Genomic DNA, 23,014 nt, shown 5'->3' with positions numbered 1-23,014 from the left:
GAAACTTAGGCAAACAGTGTTCAGTGACTTGCCCAAGATCACACAGCTAAGTAAGTGTCTGAGGCTGGATTTTAGTTTAGGACCTAACTCCAGGCCCTACACTCTATCCCAGCTTACTCCCCAAAATTTATTCTTTGCAGCCTTTGTTACGTATACTCCATCTCTATTCCTGAATGTCAGTCCCATATTGTAAACTGCAATCAAAGGTTAAAAATCCCTTTCTCAGACCACACTGTCAGATGAATATTTCCCTTCTACATTTCTTGCTTTCAGTGGATAAAAGTTAGGAATACAGAACTGGTGCCTATATTGTCTGAAGTTTCTTGCCCAAGACTTCATGATCATTGGTGATAATTTTTTGGTTCTTTCTGGAAGTATCATTTTTGCTCATGTGAAGCTCCGGAAGTGGGTAATTGTCACTCATTTTGACAATTCTTAGGAAGTTGTCTGTTATGTCTTAGAGATGTAGCCTCAGTACTGCAAGATGGGAAAATTGCCAACTGTAATAGTGTTCTTTTCTTCTTATGCCCTTTACTTAGTGAACTCTCACCTAATAAATTCTGTGTCGTTTTTTAGAGTGCAAACAGCTTTTTCCTTCGCAGTCTCTAGCTTTTCTCCTCTTTAGAAAGACCCTTGAAACTATTTTTTAAGTTCTAAGTTTACCTGTTCCTTTTTCCTTCCTTTTCTGTGCAATGCTTTCTTTCTTTTATTTACTGTGTCAAATTTGTCTACCAGCCTCCACCTCAAAACTGCTTTACCCCCTTGAAGCCTCATTTCTGTTTCCTTAAGTAACCTTTCATCCTCCTAAAACCGATAACCTGTAGTCATTCTTCTAGTTTTTTTTACCTTCTCTTAAAGGCAAATTGGCTTACACTTGGAGCTACACTGTGGGAGAAATACACACACTCTTCATTCAATTCAAGTGGCTGTGCATTTTCCTCTGCTATCCACAATGGTTAAGATTTTCAGCTTTTTATCAGGAAAACTACTTGGAAGATGTTTATATTGGAATCGGTAAGGGGGTGGAGCCAGGATGGCAGAGGAAAGACAGTAACCTCTCAGAACTCCAAACACAATCACTCCAAAAAACTCCCCCCCCCCCCCCCAATGCCAATAGATAATTCCTGGAGCATCAGAACCCACAAAAGAATGGACTAAGATCATTTTCCAGCCAAAGACGGCTTAGAAGGTCGGTAGGAAGGGGTAGCTGTGCTGGAGTGGGAATGGAGCCCAAATCCCATGATTGTGCTGACACAGATTCAGCCCCAGGCAGGCCTTGCCAGAGAAATTTACCCCTGGAACCCCTGAATTGGCCAGTGTCTTCTGGAACTAAGCTCATGGTCTGGTGAGAGGATCAAGCAGTTGGCCAGGGGGAGACTACAGGGGTCTCTGCTGGAGCTGAGGCAGAATTTGGTTGTTCTACTACCCCCCCCCCCATCCCCCGCACAAATCCCACCCCTCAGAACCAGGAAGCAATCTTGAGTGGCAGCTGCCCAGGTGCGGGAGGGGTGCATGCTCACTGGAGTCATCAACCACAGCAAACAAAATTTTGTTGCTTGGTTGAATAGCTAGTAGGCTTGGAGTTATTTACAGACCAGAGCACAGGCCAGGAGAGTGAAGAATCTGCCCCTTCTTAAATCATACCACCTTGGACCTCCCTGAAGCTTGGGATAGTACATCCTGGAAGTAGTGCCCCACTTTAAAAATGACTTACGGGCAGCTAGGTGGCACAGTGGATAAAGCACTGGCCCTGAATTCAGGAGGACCTGAGTTCAAATCCGTTCTCAGATACTTGATACCAGCTGTGTGACCCTAGGCAAGTCACTTAACTCTCATTGCCCTGCCCCCCCCCCAAAAAAGACTTAAAAGTCAAAAAATAGGTGGGCAAAATGAGCAGACAGAGAAAGATGCAGAACATAGTTTCTTTAGTGACAAGGAAGATTGATGTGCACCCTTAGAAGAGGTTAGCAACATCAGGGCTCCTACATCCAAAGCTTCCAAAAAAAAAAAGTATGAATTGGTCTCAGGCCATAGAAGCTCTCAAAAATGATTTTGTAGGTAAAGTAAGAGGTAGAAAAAATGAGAGTGATGCAGGAAAGTCATAAAAAAAAGTCAAAAGCTTGAAAAGTCAAATGGAAAAGCTTTCTAAAGAAAATAATTAGGATTGAACAAATGGAAGCTAGTGACTTTATGAGAAACCAACACACAATAAAGCAAATCCAAATGAATAAAAAAAAATAGAGGGCAATGTGAAATGTCTTCTTGGAAAAACAGCTGACCTGGAAAATAGATCTGAGAGAGATAATTTGAAAATTATTGGACTATTGGAAGATGCTTATATCTCAGCCCTCAGTATCCAATTAAAATTTTTTACATCTTAGTACTAGTTGTTAAAACTTTTATCACAACAGATTTGCCCCACCCACCTATGTTGTCAATTTACTTAGACCTCTTATTTTCTCTTCTAACTTATCTAACCATACCTTGTTTTGCTAATCACCTTCTTCTAGAGTGTACCTTTTAAGGTTCCACTTCATCTTCCTTTATCTTCCTCATCTTCTTTATTCTTATTATGTTTTCTTTAATTGTCTTTGTTTTTTTCTCCTGTAACTCAGAATTACATTATGAATCAATAATTAGGCCAAGAGAGTGTTTTCTTTTAGGTTTCCTTTTGTTTTTCTTTCCCACATTTAACTATGATTTAGGCTACTTCATCACCTGCAAGTCACCTACAAGCAGGATTTCCTTCATATCTAGGCAAGTCCTATTCTCTTCTACTGCTCCTGTTCGTTTCTCTACAGCCTTCTTCCTAACTTGCCCTATGTTGTACTCAATTTATCTCAGATACTTGTAATTTTCAAAACCAAATTAATTTTAAATCACAGTGTTTACTAATGCTGTATAACAGTGGTATCACACTAAACTGTAAGTAAGGATTCCTCCAATCTCTTGTTTAACTTAGAAAACCACACATTATTGTATTTTTATTTTGTTAAGTATTTATTTCCCAGTTACACTTTAACTGGGAAATACACACACACACACACACACACACACACACACACACACACCAGGGGGCAGTGCATTCCCCACCTTACAAATGAACTGTATTCCAAAAATTCTTTTGTGAGTCAGTTGTTTGGAATTTGCAATCTATTTTCTCATAGAAATTATTTTATCACTACTTTTTTGGTGAATAGATTAAACACTGGCAGTACAAAAGGGAAAATAACACCTCCAAATTAAAGTGGAAAAAAACAATTGAATTAGAACTTTTCACTGATACTTCATGCTGTGACTATTGACAAGCATATTTAATCAGAAGTGGATGAGGAGGGGCAGCTAGGTGGTGCAATAAATAAAGCACCAGCCCTTGACTCAGGAGGACCAGAGTTCAAATTCGGCCTCGGTTGCTTACTAGCTGTGTCACGCTGGGCAAGTCACTTAACCCTCATTGCCCCACCAACAAAAAAAGAAGAGTGGATGAAGAAGTAGGTGAAGACTACAGGATGATTCTCAATGTAATTCCTATGTAATTTCATGATTGATGGTCATTAGTTGTTTATTTTGTCTAATTTTGGTCCAAAATTAGTTTCCTTTTCTTTGATTCAGATGTATCACATAATTAATCCTAAGTCTGTCAGCTATGTTTAACAATCTTTTTAAACTTACAAATAGAATAGAGGTGGAGTATTGTAATTGAATTATAGGAAGATGGAAATATATATTAGAGGGACATAATTTAATTAGATTTGAAGAATTAGGGAAGAAGGAAGAGAGTTGGGAGAATATTTGTGAATATATAAAAGAGCAGTTGAGCTGTTGATTTAACAGAATTGTAGAAGGGAAAGATGAGAAAGAGGTGGGACCAAAATGTATGTCCAGAGAAAGAAAAGAATCAAAGAAAAAAATTTTAAGATAGTTCTTCACCTTTGTCACTCGAGTTGACCCTGTCATTGAGGAATAGCTTGGTTGTCTCACTTGCCACTGATGCAGTGATACATCAAAATGAGCTATTTATATTTATGGGGACTTTAAATCATAGATGAAGGAGACAACATAAGGGAGATGGGGGTAAAGTCTGGCTGTTAATAGATGAAATATCAGTAGGGTCTTATTTTAGTACTATGGATTTGTGATTTCATCTGTGTGGGTAATCCTTCCAAGAACAGAGATTCCCTTCTTCATTGATCCAGTTTGTCATATATCTATGTTCTCCTATCTAGGGCATATTTCTTCCTTAAATCCTATATAGAAATTTTTCCTTCAGTTCTCATGACATTGTGAGGATACTGGTGGAACATATTAACTGTTCACTGGTGAGTTCTTTTCCCATAGTTCTTCAAAATGATGGTGATAACATTTATATAGTGCTTACCATGTACAAGGCACTGCTAAGGCCTTTAAAATGAAGCAAACAAGTTAAATGACTTACCCAGGGACATGTATTTGTATCCCCAGCACTTAGCGCAGTGCCTGGCACATGAAAGCACTTAATAAATGTTTATTGACTATAAAAGAAATATGGTGAGAGTAGAAACAAGGCTTGACAAGGATATATGGGTTAAATTTAAGTGGAGGATGACCTCTAGGTTATTACTGGGAATGGTGGTGATATCTTCAGGAGCAATAGGCAAAAAGAGATTGGGGGGGGGGGCGGAGATAATGAGTTCTGTTTTGGACATAATTGAGTTTGAGATGCCTATGGGATATCCAGTTTAAGGTGTCCAAAAGGCAGTTGGTGCAGCAAATCTCAGGTGAGGGGTTAGGAAAAGGCCTGTCATTCTGGGAATTATTTACATAGAGATAATTGAACTCATGGGAGTGATGACATCATTAAGTAAGAATGTATAGAGGGAGAAGATCCTAAAGTAACCTTAGTTGGTATGACTGGGATGATCTAGAAAAAGAGACTGAGAGAGTGGTCATAAAGGTAGGAAGAGACCCAGGGGAGCTGTAACAGTGACACAAAAACCTGAAAAGGAGAGACTATCTTGGAGGACAAAGTCATCAACAGTGTAAAGGTTAGGGATAGGTTAAGAAAGATGAGGATTGAGAAAGGCCATTAGATTAGTTAATAAAGAGATCATTGGTGATTTTGGAAGTAGCAGTTTCAGTTGAATGGTGAGTTTGGAAGCCAGATCAAAGAGGGCTGAGTTCAGTGAAAGGAGAAGAAATGGAGGCAACCAATTGCAGATGGCCCTCTTAATGAATTTAGCTGATAAGGGTTGTTGGGTGTTTTTTAAGGACTTGGAAAAGACATTATGGACATTTTTGTAGGCAACAGGGAAATAACCAATAGATAGAGAGTGAGGGACTAATGTGCAGAAGACAGCAGGAAGGAATGGAATCAAGGGATCGGTTGAAGGGTTTTCCTTTATAAGGTTTACCTCTGGGAGCAGCTAGGTGGCACAGTGGATAAAGCACAGGCCCTGGATTCAGGAGGATCTGAGTTCAAATCCAACCTCAGACACTTGACACTGGCTGTGTGACCCTGGGCAAGTCATTTAACCCTCATTGCCCTCCCCCCCCAAAAAAGGTTTGCCTCTTCATATAAGAACAGGATAAAGGAGGAAATAGCAATAATGATAATGATAACTAGCATTTCATATTGCACTTTATGATTTTCAAATCACTTTCCAAATAACTCATTTTAGCTTCCCAACAACTTTGCAAGATAGCTACTTTTATTCCATTTTTCAGATGAGGAAACTGAGGAAAATAGAGGTTAAGTGACTTTCTCAGGATTACACAGATAGTAATTATATGAGGCTGGAATTGAGCTCTCATCCTCTTGACTCCAGGTCCAGCACTTTATCCACTAGACCACTTAGAAGTTAGAGAACGCCTTCAATGAGATTTTGGTCAGTGGCCTCAGTTTTTTCACTGAGGAAGTCTGCAGCTTAAGAGGGTTTGAGGTAGAAGTATTGGGAGGAGAAAGACTAGAATGTTTGGAACAGTCACTGGTGAGTGTGATAGTTAATTTTGTTGTTGCTGAGTTGTGTCTTACTCTTCATGATCCCATTGGGATTTTCTTGGCAAAGTTGCTGGAGTGGTTTGCCATCTCCTTCTCAAGCTCATTTAACAGTTTAGGAACTGAGCCAGAGTTAGGTGACTTGTCCAAGATCTTATAGGTAGTGCCTGAGGCTGGATTTGAACTCGGGAAGAAGAATCTTCCTGACTTCAGACCCAGCATTCTTTCCATGTGCCATCTAGATGCTCTAGGATAGTTAATTAAGGAGATGCAAAAGGGTTGCCTGACTGAAGTGAGGGCCCAGGTTAGATTACATAACATGAATTTGTAGTGGATCATTTTGGTTTCATGATTTTTCTTCAACTCCATATAGCACCCCATGAATTTGAGCATAGGCAGAGAATGATGAGAATGAACCTGGCTTGGAGTTTGGGCAGGTGTAATGAGCAGTAGGACAAGAGGGCAAGGGACTTAAGGGTATAGGAAGATATATAGTTTTTCCTGATTTCTTTCTGTCTAGAAGTATGTTATTGATGGACTTCGGCTCAAATTAACTATAGGTAGTAATTTCAGACTTTTAAATTGGAGTAACATAATGAAAGTATTGTCTTAAGAAAATTAAGTAGTATGCACTGGTAACATTTAACTCTCCTGTTGAATACCTTAGAAAGAAAAATAATGTGGCCAATTAGGTTTGTTATCATTGCATCCAAAATAAATGTGCCAGCAAATCATATTTCATCAGCCTAGACTCAACTAATTTGTTTTTGTGGGTTTTGCATTAGGCATTCTGGAACTTAGTATATTTTGGCTAAGTTTTCGAAATCACTGTCTTTAACAGAAAGTATTGAAAGAGGGGAGAGTGTTTATTTGAACAGAATCTTCTGGCAGCATTTTTATTGTATTATAATGTATGCTACATAGAATTGTAAAATAGAACACAAAATTTCTTCACTGATAGCATTCCATTCCTGTCCTTTATTGTGAAATAGAAGTGCCCTTGGATTCCTTGAATGCTATGAATAAATAAAACACATTTAATAACAAACAAGACAGTTGCTACACTTAGGAGCTGCCTGCATTCTCCTTTTTAAAAGTGTAGCACTTAAGTATCAGAAACAATAGCATTTCCTTATATATAGTAAAACACAAAACAGCATTCTCTATGAAACCACCTATTTTTCATTACTGCTTTTTTTGGACATATATAATATATGGCACACATTACTTTCAAAATTTCCCCACTTGTGATTTCAGTATTAGGCCTCCAAAATTTGTTTTGATTTTCATGTCATTGGGCCCTACTCAATGGACTAAATTCATCCAATTGCTATGTCATAATATGAGCACATTTCCTTTTGACACTTCACTGTCAAAACACACAAAAATTATTATTTCTAAATTCGTTTTGTGAAAAAGAGGTCAAAAGTCTTAATCAAGTTGAGAGTCGGTAGTAGGGACAAAGGTTTGTAATTTTTCTACATAATATTTAGTTTTGATTGGGGGGGTTCATTTTTATAATATTGCTTTAATCATAGAGGGGAGTTCAGAGTTTATATGATCCACTTCTAGGTTTATATGCCCAATAGTGGGATCTCTGAGTCAAAGGATATGGAAATTCTAATACTCCTATCTAGCTGTCTATCTGTCACCTAGATTTATAGAAGTACTTTTTTATATAGTGAAGAATGGGAAACTAATGGGTGCCCAGTAACTGGGGAGTGGCTGAGCAAATTATAGTATATGAATATAATTTAATGTAATGTGTTGTAAGAAATGACACAAGGGATGATTTCAGAGCAGCCTGGAAAGTCTCATATGCGTAGAATAAAATGAGCAGAACCAGGAGAAAAATTTCCACACTATTAATATTGTCATGAAAAACAATTTTTAAAGACTTAACATTGATCAGTGCAATGAGCAACCCCTAAATCCAAATAACCAATAAAACATGCTTCCCACCTGACCATGATATGAAATGAGATTATTTATTTATTTATTTATTTTTGCATTTGACCGTTGTGAGAATGTATGTCATTTGACTTGGTATATTTGTTACTGGGATTTTTCTTTCCAACTTGGAGGGTGTGTGAGAAGGGAGAATATGGGTTAGGGATCGAGGTATTATATCATTCTTTCCCAAAGATAAAAGAACAGAAGAAAGGCTAGAAGGAATTGCAGATAGCAGGAATTTACTGAATTTATATACTTAAGAAAGAAAAGCAAATTCTGTATAATATAGATTAGCAATTTCATGTAGTGCTCTTTTGTCTTCCTCTATGCTACCTTAAGCAAGAAGTGAATAGGAGCAGAGGATATGAGAATAGGCTAAGGGTTTGGCAAGGGATTGATATTGCAATAGGACAGGAGGTTGGGGCATTCAGGACTTTATAACTGTTCATATCTTTTGATCACTTATCAACAAGTAGTTTTTTTTTGTTTGTTTTACATATTTGTGTTAATTCTCTATGAATATTGGTTATCAGAGCTAAAACAGAGATATTTGATATAAAGATTTTTCATGTAGGTATGACACATGTACCAGATTTGATTTTCTTCTGATTTTTTTACGTGACTTTTACTATTCAGCTTACATATTCATTTTGAGTTTATTGTGATTCATAGTATTAAGATATATATGATGCAGTAGAAGTTCACATTGTTTTTGGAGGTAAAGAACCTCATTTCAAATCCGGTGTCCACCATTTGCTGCTACCATTCATCTCTCTGGCCTGCAGTTTCTTTGATTTTAAAGTCCAGTAATTGGACTAGACAACTTCACTGCACTCTTTTCAGCTCAAAATCCATGCTTCTTCCAGCTTCTGTTGGTTTAAGCCTAATTTCTGTCAAGTAAATTTTGAGGAGAGGTAGGCAAGGAGGAGGAGTAGTAATTCAAAGCTGTCATCTGTATGGGTATGTCCTGGTACAGAAACTCCATCCATTAGTTGCCTGAGCGACTTGGCCTTGATTACACAGTTAGCATTTGTCAGAGGGAGGACATGAAATCAGTTTTCTGATTCTAGTGCTAGTCATCTAGATAGGTAAAAAAACTAGTAAGGAGTCAAAGATGACATCTAGATTGCAAACCTGGAGGACTGGGAGGATGGTGGTGACCTCAACAACACTCAGGAAGATAGGTAGGAGGGGAAAAATAATGAGTATGGTTTAGGACATGGTTGAGTTTAAGATGGCTACAGAGCATCGGATGAAATGTATAATATTCAGTTGGAGATGTGGGTTTGGAGGTTAGGGCTAGATAAATTTGAGAATAAAGAGCATAGAGATGATAATTAATGATATTAAGTACTTTATACCAGGCATTGTGCTAAACATTGAGAATACAAATATAGAAAATTGAGATATTCTCTTCTCTTAAATTTTTTTGGGGGTGGGACAGTGAGGATTAAGTGACTTGCCCAGGGTTACACAACTAGCAAGTGTCAAGTTCCAGAGGTCACATTTGAACTCAGGTCCTCCTGCATCCAGGGCTTGTGCTTTATCCACTGCGCCACCTAGCTGCCCCCCTCTTAAAAATTAATGTACTCTAGCTGTGTGACCCTGGGCAAGTCACTTAAGCCCAATTCCCCTTCCTCCCCCCCCCTCCCCCTCCCCACATTAATGTACTAATTTTGGATGATAACACATCCAGAAGTATTCGTAGCTACAGGCTGGATAGAAAGTTCCTGAGTAAATCAAGTGAAGGAACAAATCCCTTCCTCATGCAAGTGTTATTGTTTTTTTAAACATCTTTGGTTTTTAACATTCCTTTTCTTTAAAAAAAAAAATTTTGAGTTCTAGGGGGCAGCTAGGTGGCGCAGTGGATAAAGCACCAGCCCTGGATTCAGGAGGACCTGAGTTCAAATGTGGCCTCAGACACTTGACACTTACTAGCTGTGTGGCCCTGGGCAAGTCACTTAACCCCCATTGCCCTGCCTCCCCCCCCCCCCCCCCCCAAAGAATTGAGTTCTAAAATTTTCACTCTACCTCTAGCCCCCTTAAATAAGTTCCATTTTTAAGGGAGATTCTTGCAGCACTTAAAAAAAACATTGAATTTTAAGTGCTTTTACTCCTCCTCCTACTAGTACTACTTAATTATTTACTACTACTACCAGCTAATATTTATATAATGTTTACAAGTTTGCAAAGTGATTTATTTCCATGTGTTACCTCATTTGATCTTTACAACAATGCTATGAAATTGTTGCCCTTATTCTAATCTCCATTTATAAATGAGGAAACAGACTGAGAAGTTAAATGACATATTCAGAGTCACAGAGATAGTTAAGTGTCTAATCTCAGGTTTTCCTGAGTTTAGGTCTTCTACTGTGCCACCTAGCTGCTTCTACTAGGTCATTTCCATACAATTTTCTAATTCAATTCAACAAAACTGGCAAAACATTTTAGGTTTTTTTTTTCCCTTTTTATTAAATTGGATCAAATGGTCCTTAGTAGATTAGAGTGTTTTTATTTATATATCATTTGTTAAATTGTGGCTACTTATAGATTTAAAAATAGAGAGTTGAGAAATTTAAATTGCAGAAAGTGCTATTAAATTCTTAACTACACTAAAATGTGTATTCATAGACACTTATTAGTACAATCCATATGGAAACAAAAATTGGTGATGCGTGTGTTAATATATATGTACATGATAATAGTACAACACAAGATGATAAGTTGAGAAGAATTCATAAATTTTGTAATTACATATGGTTTCTTACTAGAATGTTGTATGCTTATGATCTGTAAATTAATCTGGAAAATTTCACTTTAAATTAAGACTTCATCGCCTGATTCTTCTAATGAGAACTCCCCAGCAACACCCCCTGATGAACAGGGTCAGGGTGATGCCCCACCCCAGCTTGAAGATGAGGAACCTGCATTTCCCCATACTGACCTGGCAAAGTTGGATGACATGATCAACAGGTTAGTTTTTATTTTTACCCTTATAAAGAATTTTTAAGCTTGGCATTGTTTCATACTATTATTTGGCATTTAAGCTTGAGCAATCTAGTAGCTCTTGCTTCCAGTGGTTAATGGAAAAATATAATGGTGTGGCTTGTTCATCAAGATAGAAATATCGAATGAGATGACTATAAATATTCCCCTTAATTCTTCCCTTATTCCCAGTAGTTTTATCTATATGCTTATTAAAAAGAACATGGAAAGAAACAAATGACAAGAAATAGAGAATTGTATTTTACTGTAGTTATGATCCCCCAAGAAGTCTTATCACTAAATTTTTCTTCTGTCTCCCTCTCCTACATATTTGTCAATTTGGTCACTGCCTACATTGAAGTAATATCTGTAAGTTTTAAACTTAATCAGCTGAGCATTTTGGTTTGGTTTTTGTTTTTTAAAGCAAGAAAAGGGGGAAAACTTTGCTTATGAGTGAATGTTGCCCTTGTTATTGAATCACAGTTGGTGTTTTCCTGTCCTAGTACTGAAAAGTAAAGTCTCTCTGTTCAATAGAGGACTATTGCTTTTGTTCCACTTGGCATGATAATGAGATTCTCAGGCTTGCTTGGAAGATTGGGTCTAAGTACTGTACTTATCTAAAATAAAGTTTTAGCGACCCATAGGGTAGCTCCAACTTATTTGAGTGGGGTCCAGTATGAATTTCTTAGTCTTAATTTCCAGTCTTTTCGGGTTGTCTAGACCTGTCTAGGAGCACTTAGTAAAGTATGCTCATCTGGGAGTTGTTGATTTTAATATATTATCTTCTTTTTCAGGAACCACTGCCCTCCCCACCCCTGGCATATGCACTTAACCCCCAAGCCTCTTCATTTATAGAACCTCTTTTGTGTGTACTTTGTTCCATTTTGTTCCTCTTTCATTTAGTTGTTAAATGGTTAACTTTGGAGAAGTAACATTTGAGGTCAAGGTGTTTTTAGGGGATGGGAAGAGAAAAACTAATAAAGCAGATGGGGGAAGAAATAGTATAAAATATATTAGTGATGTATGGTTAACCATGTGCTTTCACAAATTTGATTTTGATCCTCCACAAACCCTTGAGGAAGTAGGGTAGATATTCCTCAATTTTACAGTTGAACAAAGTAGAGCCCAGAGTGGTTGTTTGACCTGCTTCAAAGCCACCAAGTGGTAGATTTGTGACACATGTGCCCTTCTGATTTAAAATCTGGTAATCTTTCCACTCTGTCCCATGTTGTCTCTCTAGGGCAGGGCACCCAGGTGCTCAAGCTTTGTGATTCTTGGTAACGTGGCAGATGCCACCTGGGTCCTGTCATTTAAATTACTAGTTAGGTAGTACCTATGGAAATAAGAATGTGCCACCACTGAGGAACAGGGGTGGCAGTTTGCCTTCTTGAGCAAGAGGTGGTGCCTACTGAATATTAACAGTAGATTCTGTATTTTGAATGCAGCTCAGTATCTATACATCACTTCCACTTCTAGTAATGGTATTTCTAACATCTTTCAGGAGTAGGAATATTGCTGCATCTGACCATGTAACTAAGTTCTCTTTGTATTTTTTAGCAAAAAGTCACCATTTGACTGATATTTTATCATTTTAAAGCCATTTGGATGTCATGTTCGTTAAAGCAGAATTTAATATTCCCTTTCTCTGTCATTATCAGTGTATTTTGTTCTATGTTTTAGAAAACTAGGCAACTATAACAGATTTCCCTGGCCCCCATACAGTGTGATTTAATGGGCTAGTAAATTTTTTAGCTACATTCTCAACATATGACAGTGAGAATTAACTTATAATCAGTCAATTCCTTATAACTCTTTTTCACTACTAACTAATGAAAAACTTTTATTGTAACCCTCAGGCCCCGATGGGTGGTTCCAGTTTTACCGAAAGGGGAATTAGAAGTTCTTTTAGAAGCTGCTATTGATCTTAGTAAAAAGGGTGAGTTATCAATATTATCAGTACTCAGTAAAATGTATACCATTAAAATGTCTGTGACCTTGAAGACTTTGATTTATATATTTTATATGCCTTTTCTTAATAAATATAAATTTTGTGTATACATATATATGCATATATAAAATTGAGGTGGAATTGGAATTTTTATGTTAAGAAATACTGTTTTATATATTTTTTAAAGAATTATACTAAAAGAATAGATATTAGCAATGTTTCATATGCATTAAATTTAGTGTACACAAATACTGTGTCCAAATATAAGATCGAGTAGATGGCCTCATTGATTTTTGATCTTTTAGCTTCTGGTTTATTCAAGGATGTTGTACTTTGGAGAGTTATACTATTCTCTTTTGCCATTTTTTAAAACTAAAAATATACGAAACAACTAAGCAAACAAAAAACAAGCAAAGAAATCAGTTAATCTAGAAGAAGCAAAGTAGAACATTAACATGATTAGATTTTGTTTACATTTTTACTGGGTTAAGTAGCATATAAACTAGTGAAAAATTACCTATGTGTAAATGATTTAAAGGAAGATATTGATCTAAACTTTGTTTTCAATAAGTAATTTCTACTGGAGCAAGTTGTCAAAGTGACTGCTACTGATTTAAAAACTAGTTACAATATTAAATCCATGTGCCTTAGTGAATAGAGAGACGACCTTAGAGTCAGGAAAACCTGAGTTGTCCTACCTCTGACCCATACTGGTTGTGTAACCCTGGGAAAGTTGCTAAACTCTGTGTCCCCAGACTGTCCCTAGACTCTAGGACTATAAATTGCAGAGAACATACTAATTTGCGTTGATGGAGAGGGTACACCAATACCTATGCCAGTGAAATCATAGGTATAGTTCAAAGAAAGTCATGGCTATAAAACTTGATTTATTCTATCAAGCAAACTTCAACTTAGCATAGGATTGTGTTCATTTGTAATTTTCTCTAATACTTCATGATGTGAATAAATGGGATTTTGATACTGCCTTAACAGCTTAAATACTATCTATTTTACTATAGGAAATAATGGTGTACATGTTATTAAGGCTCATACCAGTCTCAAAAATCCACTTAAATACCCGAAGGTATTGTGCTGTATATAACAGCAGTAAATAAATGATCATTTTAATTTATTCACATTGCAAGATATATTTCTTCATCCCTCACCTGTACTGTAGGGGAATCCAGGAACTCAGCTTTCCTATCTACTGTCAGCATAGTAGATAGATGTTCTAAGCTCTAACCTAATTGTGGTAATGATTCTCCTGGCTTGAGATGCCTGCTGACGTAAAGGAGTGAAGGAGACCCCATTTTTCAGAGTTCATGGGAGTTTAGGCCACTTGTCAGAGCAAACCCTTAAAACTATTTCCGTTTTCTTCAATTTCCCTAATCATTGCTCCTTATGTATACAGACCATCTCAGTTTCTGTTTTTGTATTTATCCCAGCGCTTGGAACATAGTAGGTATTTAATAAATGCTTATTAAATGAATGAAGAGCATTAAGTTTTACAACTTCCCAAAGGATATGGTGCATATAGAGTCCTTGCCCTGGGGTCAGAAGAGCCACCTCAGCTGAGATCTAACCTTTAAGATATAAACAGTATGACTGACCATGGGGAAGTCACTAAGCCTGCTCGGGTTCCTCATTTATAAAATGAGCCTCTAAATCCTTGCAGCAACCACATTTGCCACTTGCTTTTGACCAGGCTTACTGTAGAAATCAAATACAAAAGCTTCTTACAGTTGTCTGGGGTTTCTTTAATTTACTTTGCTCTTTTCCCCATTACTTCCTTGAACTGTTAGTAAATAAAGGGAAAATTCCAAATTTGCTAAAGGGAAGATAGTCACATATAGGAAATAACCACAAAAGTATAGGTCTTAGGGGGCAGCTAGGTGGCGCAGTGGAGCACCAGAGTTCAAAACCAGCCTCAGACACTTGACCCTTACTAGCTGTGTGACCTTGGGCAAGTCACTTAACCCTCACTGCCCCTAAAACAAAACCAGAATGTATAGGTCTTGGGGGGAGGGGAGGAGCAATGAGGGTTAAGTGACTTGCCCAGGGTCACACAGCTATTAAGTGTCAAGTGTCTGTGGTCAAATTTGAACTCAGGTCCAGGGCCGGTATTTTATCCACTGCGCCACCAAGCTGCCCCCAGTATAGGTCTTTTTTTTTTTTTTTTTAAACAGCAGGTGTATTCGAAAGGAAAATCACACTATTTGTCCTGGACAGGTGGCTTTGTTTTGGGATATGAGGCTCTATGTTCAAGTTCAGAAGGATGCTAGGAGAAAAAGAACTAGCATGGAGGTTGGAGGTACTCCTTCTCCGAAGCAGTGAGAAATGGAAAGACTCACTTTTGTCATTGCAACTAGTCCTGCCACAGCCAGCCTACCATAAAACACATGATCCTTGGCTGACACTGGGGAAAGAGGGAGGAGCCACAGTTTGACAGGTGGCAAGTCCTAGATAGTATCTGAACTCAGTGGGAGGAAAGTTGACAAGATCCAAAACAGGGAGGGATGAAGTCAGAGTTGTTCATACATAAGCCATTGGCCATTTCTTTATAATTTATACACGGAGACTAAATTATATGGGTATGAAACTCTTTTAAAAATCCATTGAAGATAAAGTGGTTAAATCAAGCTAAATTTTGATCTCTCCACACTTTAAAAATACCATTTTGCTTTTTAATTTTAATGATTGGAGAAGACTTTATCATATAATGGGTTTCTTTTTAAAAGTATTGATTTATTAAGTTCCTGAATGGTTATAGTTCAGGTCAGTGGTAAGTGTGGGAGGTACTATTATTTTATAAACAAAACTTTATTTCTTTTCTTGTTTCTCATATAGGTCTTGATGTTAAAAGTGAAGCATGTCAGCGTTTTTTCCGAGATGGGCTAACAATATCTTTCACTAAAATCCTTACCGATGAGGCAGTGAGTGGCTGGAAGTTTGAAATTCATGTGAGTTTTTCCATTTAATCTTTGAAATCCTTATGAACTTATGGCAGTAATCTTGGTGTATAATTTTGAGAAAATTTGCTGAATTAACAATGTATGGAAAACCTGGCATTGAGATTTGTCCCTTAACTTTGATCTCCATTATCTGCCACTTCAGGGATTCACTAATTGATAGGCTAGAATCCTTTATCCTTTCACCATTCTATTCCTGCTAATCTTTCACTCCAGGGTCAGAGCCCTATCAAATTTCTCTATTCCTAGGCTCCCAGAAAAGGTAATTAAATCACACACTTGACTTGCCTATTTTGTTACTTGTCAGTTCTGCTCATCGAATCTTATTGACTATCAGTTTTATTTCCCACAGGTACTTTTTTATACCTCTTCCTCTCATTTAAAACCTTCAACTATATCTCTATCCTCCATACTAAGAGCAGATGTTTTAGCTTCTTTCTTTACACTGAGAAAATTAAAGTCATCAAAACCCAGAAATTGCCTTCTCTTCCCTGTTAACTTAATAAAACTTTATTGCATCATCACCCCCAGAAAAGTGAATTTTCTTATCCTTCTGTCCCAGAGAAAGGGGTATCTCTACTCTTTTGAATTTCTCCATTTCCATTGGCTCCTTCTATTTCCTGTAAATAGACAATCTTTTAAAAAGGGGGCTTCCCTTGTATTCACTCTTCCTCACATAGAAAAGTTGTCTAGTTTGTTTTATTTTTAAATTTTTTTGTTTCTTCCATAGTTACTTTGTCCACATCCTTTTTATAACCTTGCTTCCAATTTTAGTGCTGGTAAACTATTTCCTCAAAGGTCATTGGTGATCTCATAATCACCGAATCACTTCTTTGACTGTTCTGCACCATTTTATTCATTCATTCATTCATTCATTTATTTATTTTTGTGAGGCAATTGGGGTTAAGTGACTTGCCCAGGGTCACACAGCTAGTAAGTGTTAAGTGTCTGAGGCTGGATTTGAACTCAGGTCCTCCTGAATCCAGGGCCAGTGCTCTATCCACTGTGCCACCTAGCTGCCCCTCTGCACCATTTTATATTGTTAACCATACTTCCTTGTGGAAATTCTCTTCTCCTTTAGCTTCTGAGATACAATACCGAGGTCTAATAACTTTTCTGGTTTTGCTGGCTTTTTTTGAACCTCAAAGATTGATGTTCCCATAATGCTCTGTGCTCAGCATTATTTTCTTTGACGTCTTGTCCAGTGGTAGTATGTTTCACTTGTGCAACTTCATCTTTCACTTCCCTGCAGATGTCTCCTATATTCTGTATTTCTAGCCCTGATCTCTTTCCCATTGCCTACATATTCATCTCTAATAAGACTATTTCACAGGCACAACCTACTACTGATACTTAAATTTAAAATGTCTTACCTGGATTTGTTATCTTGAGAGAGACAGAGAGAGTAAGAGCATGTGCTGATAGTGAAGTGGATAGATCTCTGGACCTGAAGTCAGAAAGACCTGAATACAAATCTGGCCATAGGCATTTACAGTTGTAAAATGGGGTGGATAATAGCACCTCCCTGCTCCCAAGCTTGTTGTAAGGATCAAATGAGATGATTGTAAACCACTTAACACAGTCCTTGACACATAGTAGGAATTTCCCCCTCTTCCCTGTCCTATGATCTCTTACTGATCATACCTGGATTACAATCTGTTTTGGTGGAAGGACCATACTGATGAAATCACAAATCCTTTCTATATTGGTACATAGGGTGGTGTAAGAGATAGAGTAGCCAGACCTGTAGTCTAAGATCTAAGTTCAAATTCTGCCTCACACTTGCAAGCTCTGTGAATTTGGGCAAGTCATTTAACCTCTCTAAGCCTCAGTTTCCTCATATGTAAGTAGGAATAATAACACCTCACAGAGTTATTATGAAGGGCAAATAGGACTATATCTAAAGCACCTTAAAGCCCTATTAGCTATTGTTTATTGATAAAATTTTAACTGTCCCTCCTTGATGCCTTATAGCACTATATAATTGTTAGCTATTTGCATGTTACATAATTGACATTTAAACTTTCTTCTGGCTTTACTTTTGTCAGTGATGCTGCAAAATATGTACCCACTCTCCCAGTTTAGAAGTTTTCCAATTACTTTTTAATTTTCTGTTACCCTATCATATCTAATTAATTATCAGTCCTGTCAATTCATTTCCCACCATATCACCTTTCTCATTATCTTTTCTTCTGTTAACACCCTAATACGGGCTTATTTTCTGCTTGGGTATTGTTGACTGATTACTAGGTCTTTTTACCTCTTCTTTCAAGTTTGCTTTTGTTTTACTTCTAGAAATACACTCTCTTATGATCTTTGTCGACCTCTTATTATGAGATAAGATATTTGTAATGGATCCTTACTGTATAGTAAATAGAGTTCAGATTTCTTTGACTATCATTATCTCTACACTACATAACCATGCTACTTTTCTGGGCTCATTCTAAACTACTTATGATGCCCCCCAAATGGAATAAAATGTTAGCAGAGTATATAACAATGTATTCTAAAGTTGACTGTGACCAGGTCAGATTCATTCATTTATTTATTTATTTCTTCACTCATGTATTCATGAAAGCTTTTACAAAGAAATGTCTACTTCAAAGGTATAAAGCATATATACAGACAACTTAGCCCAGTTACTATAGGCAAGCAATCTAGGTTAGTTTGAATGGCAAAGAACATTATGAACATTTTTACTAGATAGTAGCAATCTAATGATTACAGATTTTTCACATTAAATTTACCATTAGTACCTATAGAACTTAGTAATATATCAGTAAATCAATATATATATATATGTATGTATATATATATTCAATAATAAAGTATCATAGAATCAACAAATGAAATTTGCAAAATTACACAAATGGAATTAGCTTATAAGGGAACTCTCATTGGGGAAAAATGTATACATTTACTGCCTAAATTTTTTTTTCTCAATTTCTCTAGAATCTCATAGTCTAGGGTTATGTAAAATAAATGCTGAGCAGAGAATCTCTCTAGGGATACACAAAAATACAAAGGACTCAATTTTATCCTAGACAAGGCCCCACATTTAAAACTAGCCACCTTGGCCACTGTTGCCTTAAGGCCAGGTATGTTAGATTTTATCCTTTCCCCGGGGTTCTCTAGTATCTCTTAAAGGACTTCTTGGCTCTCTGCAAATGGCTTCAGTATAGAAGTGATTCCTCTTTCCCCAGCTACATTTAAACACTGATAAAACATTGACAAATAAATATTTACTGCTATAGTATAAAACAAATACATGAATGGCTTGATTTGGTTCTTTCTCATAGAGCACAGTGTCCCAGTTGTAAGTCCAAAACCCTCCCTCAGGCTTCAGTACCAGGCTGTTTTAGGACTTTCCTGTCAGGCTATTTACAACATCCTACCTGATAATCCTCCAATTTCATCATGGCTTCAATTTCTGGGTTGGCCACCTGGTAAGGGAACATGGTATGGGGGAGCAGGGAAGACAAGTGCCTCCATATTAGGCCACCCTAACATCTTTTAAAGGCACCGTTATATATTTTACTCTGTTTCAGAATTGGATTCTACAGCATGGGTACTTTTTTGTTGTTAATACAATCCTACTTGTCCCTAATTCTGTATAGTTCTTTTGTGGCCTCTGGGGAGGAATAAGTAATTTCCGTTCACTTGCTTCTCCAGTGTTAAGTCTCAAAACAGCCAATGTTGTATGATTATCTATATTTGCCAAAATCATAGTTATCCTCAAATACAAAGTGTTGCAGAGTCACAAAACAAGGAACATTTCACAAAATTTGTCAAACTTTCTGTTTGCTTAGCCTTACAGAGCCTTCTCTAACCTAGAAGCAAAAGAGTGAAAACAAGCAAAGACTTCCCATCTCACAAGGAAACCTAGTCTAAACTGAACTTTTAATAAGGATTTGGAAGCTGGGGTTGACTAGGAGCTCATCACTTTCTCAGATGAGAAAATTTGGTGGAAATACTTCCTTGATTCCTCATTGCATGAGGCCTGCCAACTGGAGTCTGAACAAAAGTATCCCTTTTTACACAGGGCATACAGATATTCTTTAAGGGGTTGTACTCTATCATAGGCAATTCCCCCATAGAGATGTCGGCAAATTCCTCTTAATTCTTATTCCAAAGAGCATCCAAATTCCCTCATGTATCCATGCTAGTTTCAGGGTAAGCCAAATGGAATTTGAAACTCACCCATCAGGACAAGAAGTCCAGAAAAAAATAAGAGAACAAAATGTTAAGACTATTAAATTTTCATACTATTCAATAGGCTGTAAATAATATAACCTAAGATTGTATGTCCCATACTATAAATCTATTAATACATTGGAATAGTTGCATGGTTAAGATTTTATATGTATTTATTGATGTATGGGTATCATGCATACACACATACACTCTCTCTCTACACACACACACACACACACACACACACACACACACACATATATATGCCTGGATCTTCCTTGGGAAGTAAGTTGCACAGCATAGTGAAAAGAGCCCTGGATTTGGTATCTGAAGATGTGATTGGGTTGAGATCTCAGCTCTGCCATGTATTCCTTAAATGATCTTGCTTAACAACTCTTTGGGTTTGGCTTCAGTTTTCTCATCTATAAAATGAAGAGATTGAACCAGATGAAGTATAAAGTCATTTTCACTTCTAAAATCTATGATCTATCGTATGATGGTTTACTTTGGAAACTAAAATTTCAATTTTAAAATGAATGAAACTAATAACTTTATTAAAGTATCAGGTTATAAAACCTCATATCCTCATCAGGATTTTCAGAAGAACATAGGAAAAAAACTTTTCAAAATAAGTATAAAATGCATATGGATATTTAGGAGATGATATACAACACCTTCTCAACCAATAAATATAATTACAAATACACTATAAGAATTTTTAAAAGATTTAATTAATTGGAAAATTTATCCATTGTTATGTCATGCCAATATAATGCGGGGAGTGCCTAAACTAACTTAAAGATTTAGTGCCATTCCAATCAGATTTCTAAAGAGTTACTTTATACAGCTAGACAAAGTAATAATAATATTCATTTTGAAGACCAAGCATTGAGACACTCGCTGGAAATCATTTAAAAAAAAATAAAGTTGGGATGAAGGGGGCTTAGATTTAGCAGATTTCATACTATTTTATAAAGCATTAATCATCATCCAACATATTTTGTACTGGTGAAAAATAAAATAGAAAAGTTAGTAGGTAAGCAACACAGTAAAACAAACAGTAGCTTAATGTCATAATAAACCTGTCAAAGGAAACATGGTTAGTCTGACATTACCTGGTTCTTGATGAACTCTGCTATGATGGTCACCTCTGATTACTGCTTCCTTTTCTAGATGTTCACTAAGTATCTTTTTAATTCTGTGTTTGAAATCAAGCATACTAATCTATAGTTGGCAGAGACCATTCTCTTGTTTATGGAAATCTGAACATGTACCTTTCTTTAGGCCATTCATTTTGATTACCATTCAAACACATCAATTCCTTCAGTCCTTGTGGATGTAGTTCTTTTGGGTAAAGTGAATGGAACTTATTAAGGACAGCTCTCTTACTATCACCATACTCATCTTGGATGTCAGCTTCCGATTAACTCTTTTTTTTCCCTGTCTTTTCCAGTCCAGAGGTCATTATTCTTGGCAGAGAAAGAAGCCAGGTAAAAATCGAGAAGTTCTGCCAACCTTTTCATAACCACCCTGAGCAGGGGTAGTCGTCTTTGAACCTCTCTTTTTTGGGGGGGGGGGCAGGGCAATGAGGGTTAAGTGACTTGCCCAGGGTCACACAGCTAGTAAGTGTCAGGTGTCTGAGGCTGCATTTGAACTCATGTCCTCCTGAATCCAGGGCTGGTGCTCTATCCACTGCACGACCTAGCTGCCCCCTGAGCTTCTCTTTAAAAAAAAAAAATCGTGTTTTACACTCAGCTTTTCTTCTGTACTCTCCATTCTTTGTCTTGACACACCTGAAACTTTTTATAGAACTATGCTATATATATATATATATATATATATATATATATATATATACATTTTCTATTCGTTGTGTTGCTGTGAGAGAGAGAGAGAGAGAGAACATATAATGCTTGTGGGTGAGTTCTTGGTGCATCAACATCAGTATCTTTAGGAAACTTTTTTATTTCTTCGTTGGAATTTATATCTTCAGAATTTCATTTTTAAGAGCTCCAGATCTCTTCTGTATTGACTTGTCCTATAGAATTTTTTTTTTTTCTTAGAGGCTTTAAAAAAAAATCTTTGCCAAAATCCTGAGTTCGTGCCAGACTATTTCCAGCTTTCTTCCCTTCTGTGACAAACTTTGAGAAGGTTGCTCTGTTCCCCCCTAGCCCTTCTGAACATCACCATCATTTTCATCCTAACAACCCATATCTTCATATTACTGAAAAGCATATCCAGAATAGAATTTCCCTTGGTTGGTTTCTCTCCCTTTTTGAAAGATGAAATTATCTTACGACTACTAAAGAAATTATTTGCTTTTCTACTTTTGAAAAAGATACCTATGGGGCAGCTAGGTGGCACAGTGGATAGAACACCAGCCCTGGATTCAGGAAGACCTGAGTTCAAATCTGGCCTCAGACACTTGACACTAGTTTTGTGACCTTGGGCAAGTCACTTAACCCTCATTGCCCCACAAAAAAACAACAATAAACAAAGAAAAAAATAACCTAGTATAGGATATCTACACAGTTGAAACTCTGTCTCTGTTCCCCTTCTTTTCCCTCCACTCTCCCCTAACATCACTATCAAATAATGCCTCTTTGTCAGCCTTGTGATCTCTTTCCCAGCTCATTGTGCTTCCTCTCTAGTTCCAGGACCTCTTCCCAGACACTCTCCTCCCCTTTTTCCTTTAACAATTTCTTTCGAATTAAGGTAAAATTATTTAGAATCCTAGAACAATCATGAGTCCTTCCACCAAGTCTCAGTGATACGGCACCCCCACTCCTCCCACTGCCACCCCCAACCATTCAATTCTACTGGCAGAGAGGGGATTTTACCAGTGAGGAGCCCTACTTTTCCTCCATTTATGCTGATCAGTAAGTGATTTCTACAAAACAATCTCAGAGTTCCTTAGGGTAATGAAATTTTAGGCATCATATTCAGGAAGGGATTTGTTATGGTACAGGTAGGATTTGAACCCAGATTTTT

The 23,014-nt window shown here is 37.1% G+C and overlaps 1 protein-coding gene across 2 annotated transcripts in view; it reads left to right on the top strand.

The window, feature by feature from the left end:
* Positions 1-23,014, top strand: part of USP9X (ubiquitin specific peptidase 9 X-linked) — a 182,732-nt gene that overhangs the window by 12,640 nt on the left and 147,078 nt on the right. For both annotated transcript variants that reach the window (XM_043991999.1, XM_043991998.1), the window contains exons 2-4: positions 10,755-10,900; positions 12,769-12,848; positions 15,708-15,820. In XM_043991999.1, the coding sequence (XP_043847934.1) occupies positions 10,755-10,900; positions 12,769-12,848; positions 15,708-15,820 (339 nt within the window). The remainder of the gene's footprint in view (positions 1-10,754; positions 10,901-12,768; positions 12,849-15,707; positions 15,821-23,014) is intronic.

Source organism: Dromiciops gliroides, chromosome 3 (genome assembly GCF_019393635.1).
Source record: "Dromiciops gliroides isolate mDroGli1 chromosome 3, mDroGli1.pri, whole genome shotgun sequence".
NCBI classification, from domain to species: domain Eukaryota; kingdom Metazoa; phylum Chordata; class Mammalia; order Microbiotheria; family Microbiotheriidae; genus Dromiciops; species Dromiciops gliroides.
The sequence above is the reverse complement of the archived record's forward strand: the minus strand, read 5'-3'. Positions and strand labels throughout refer to the sequence as shown.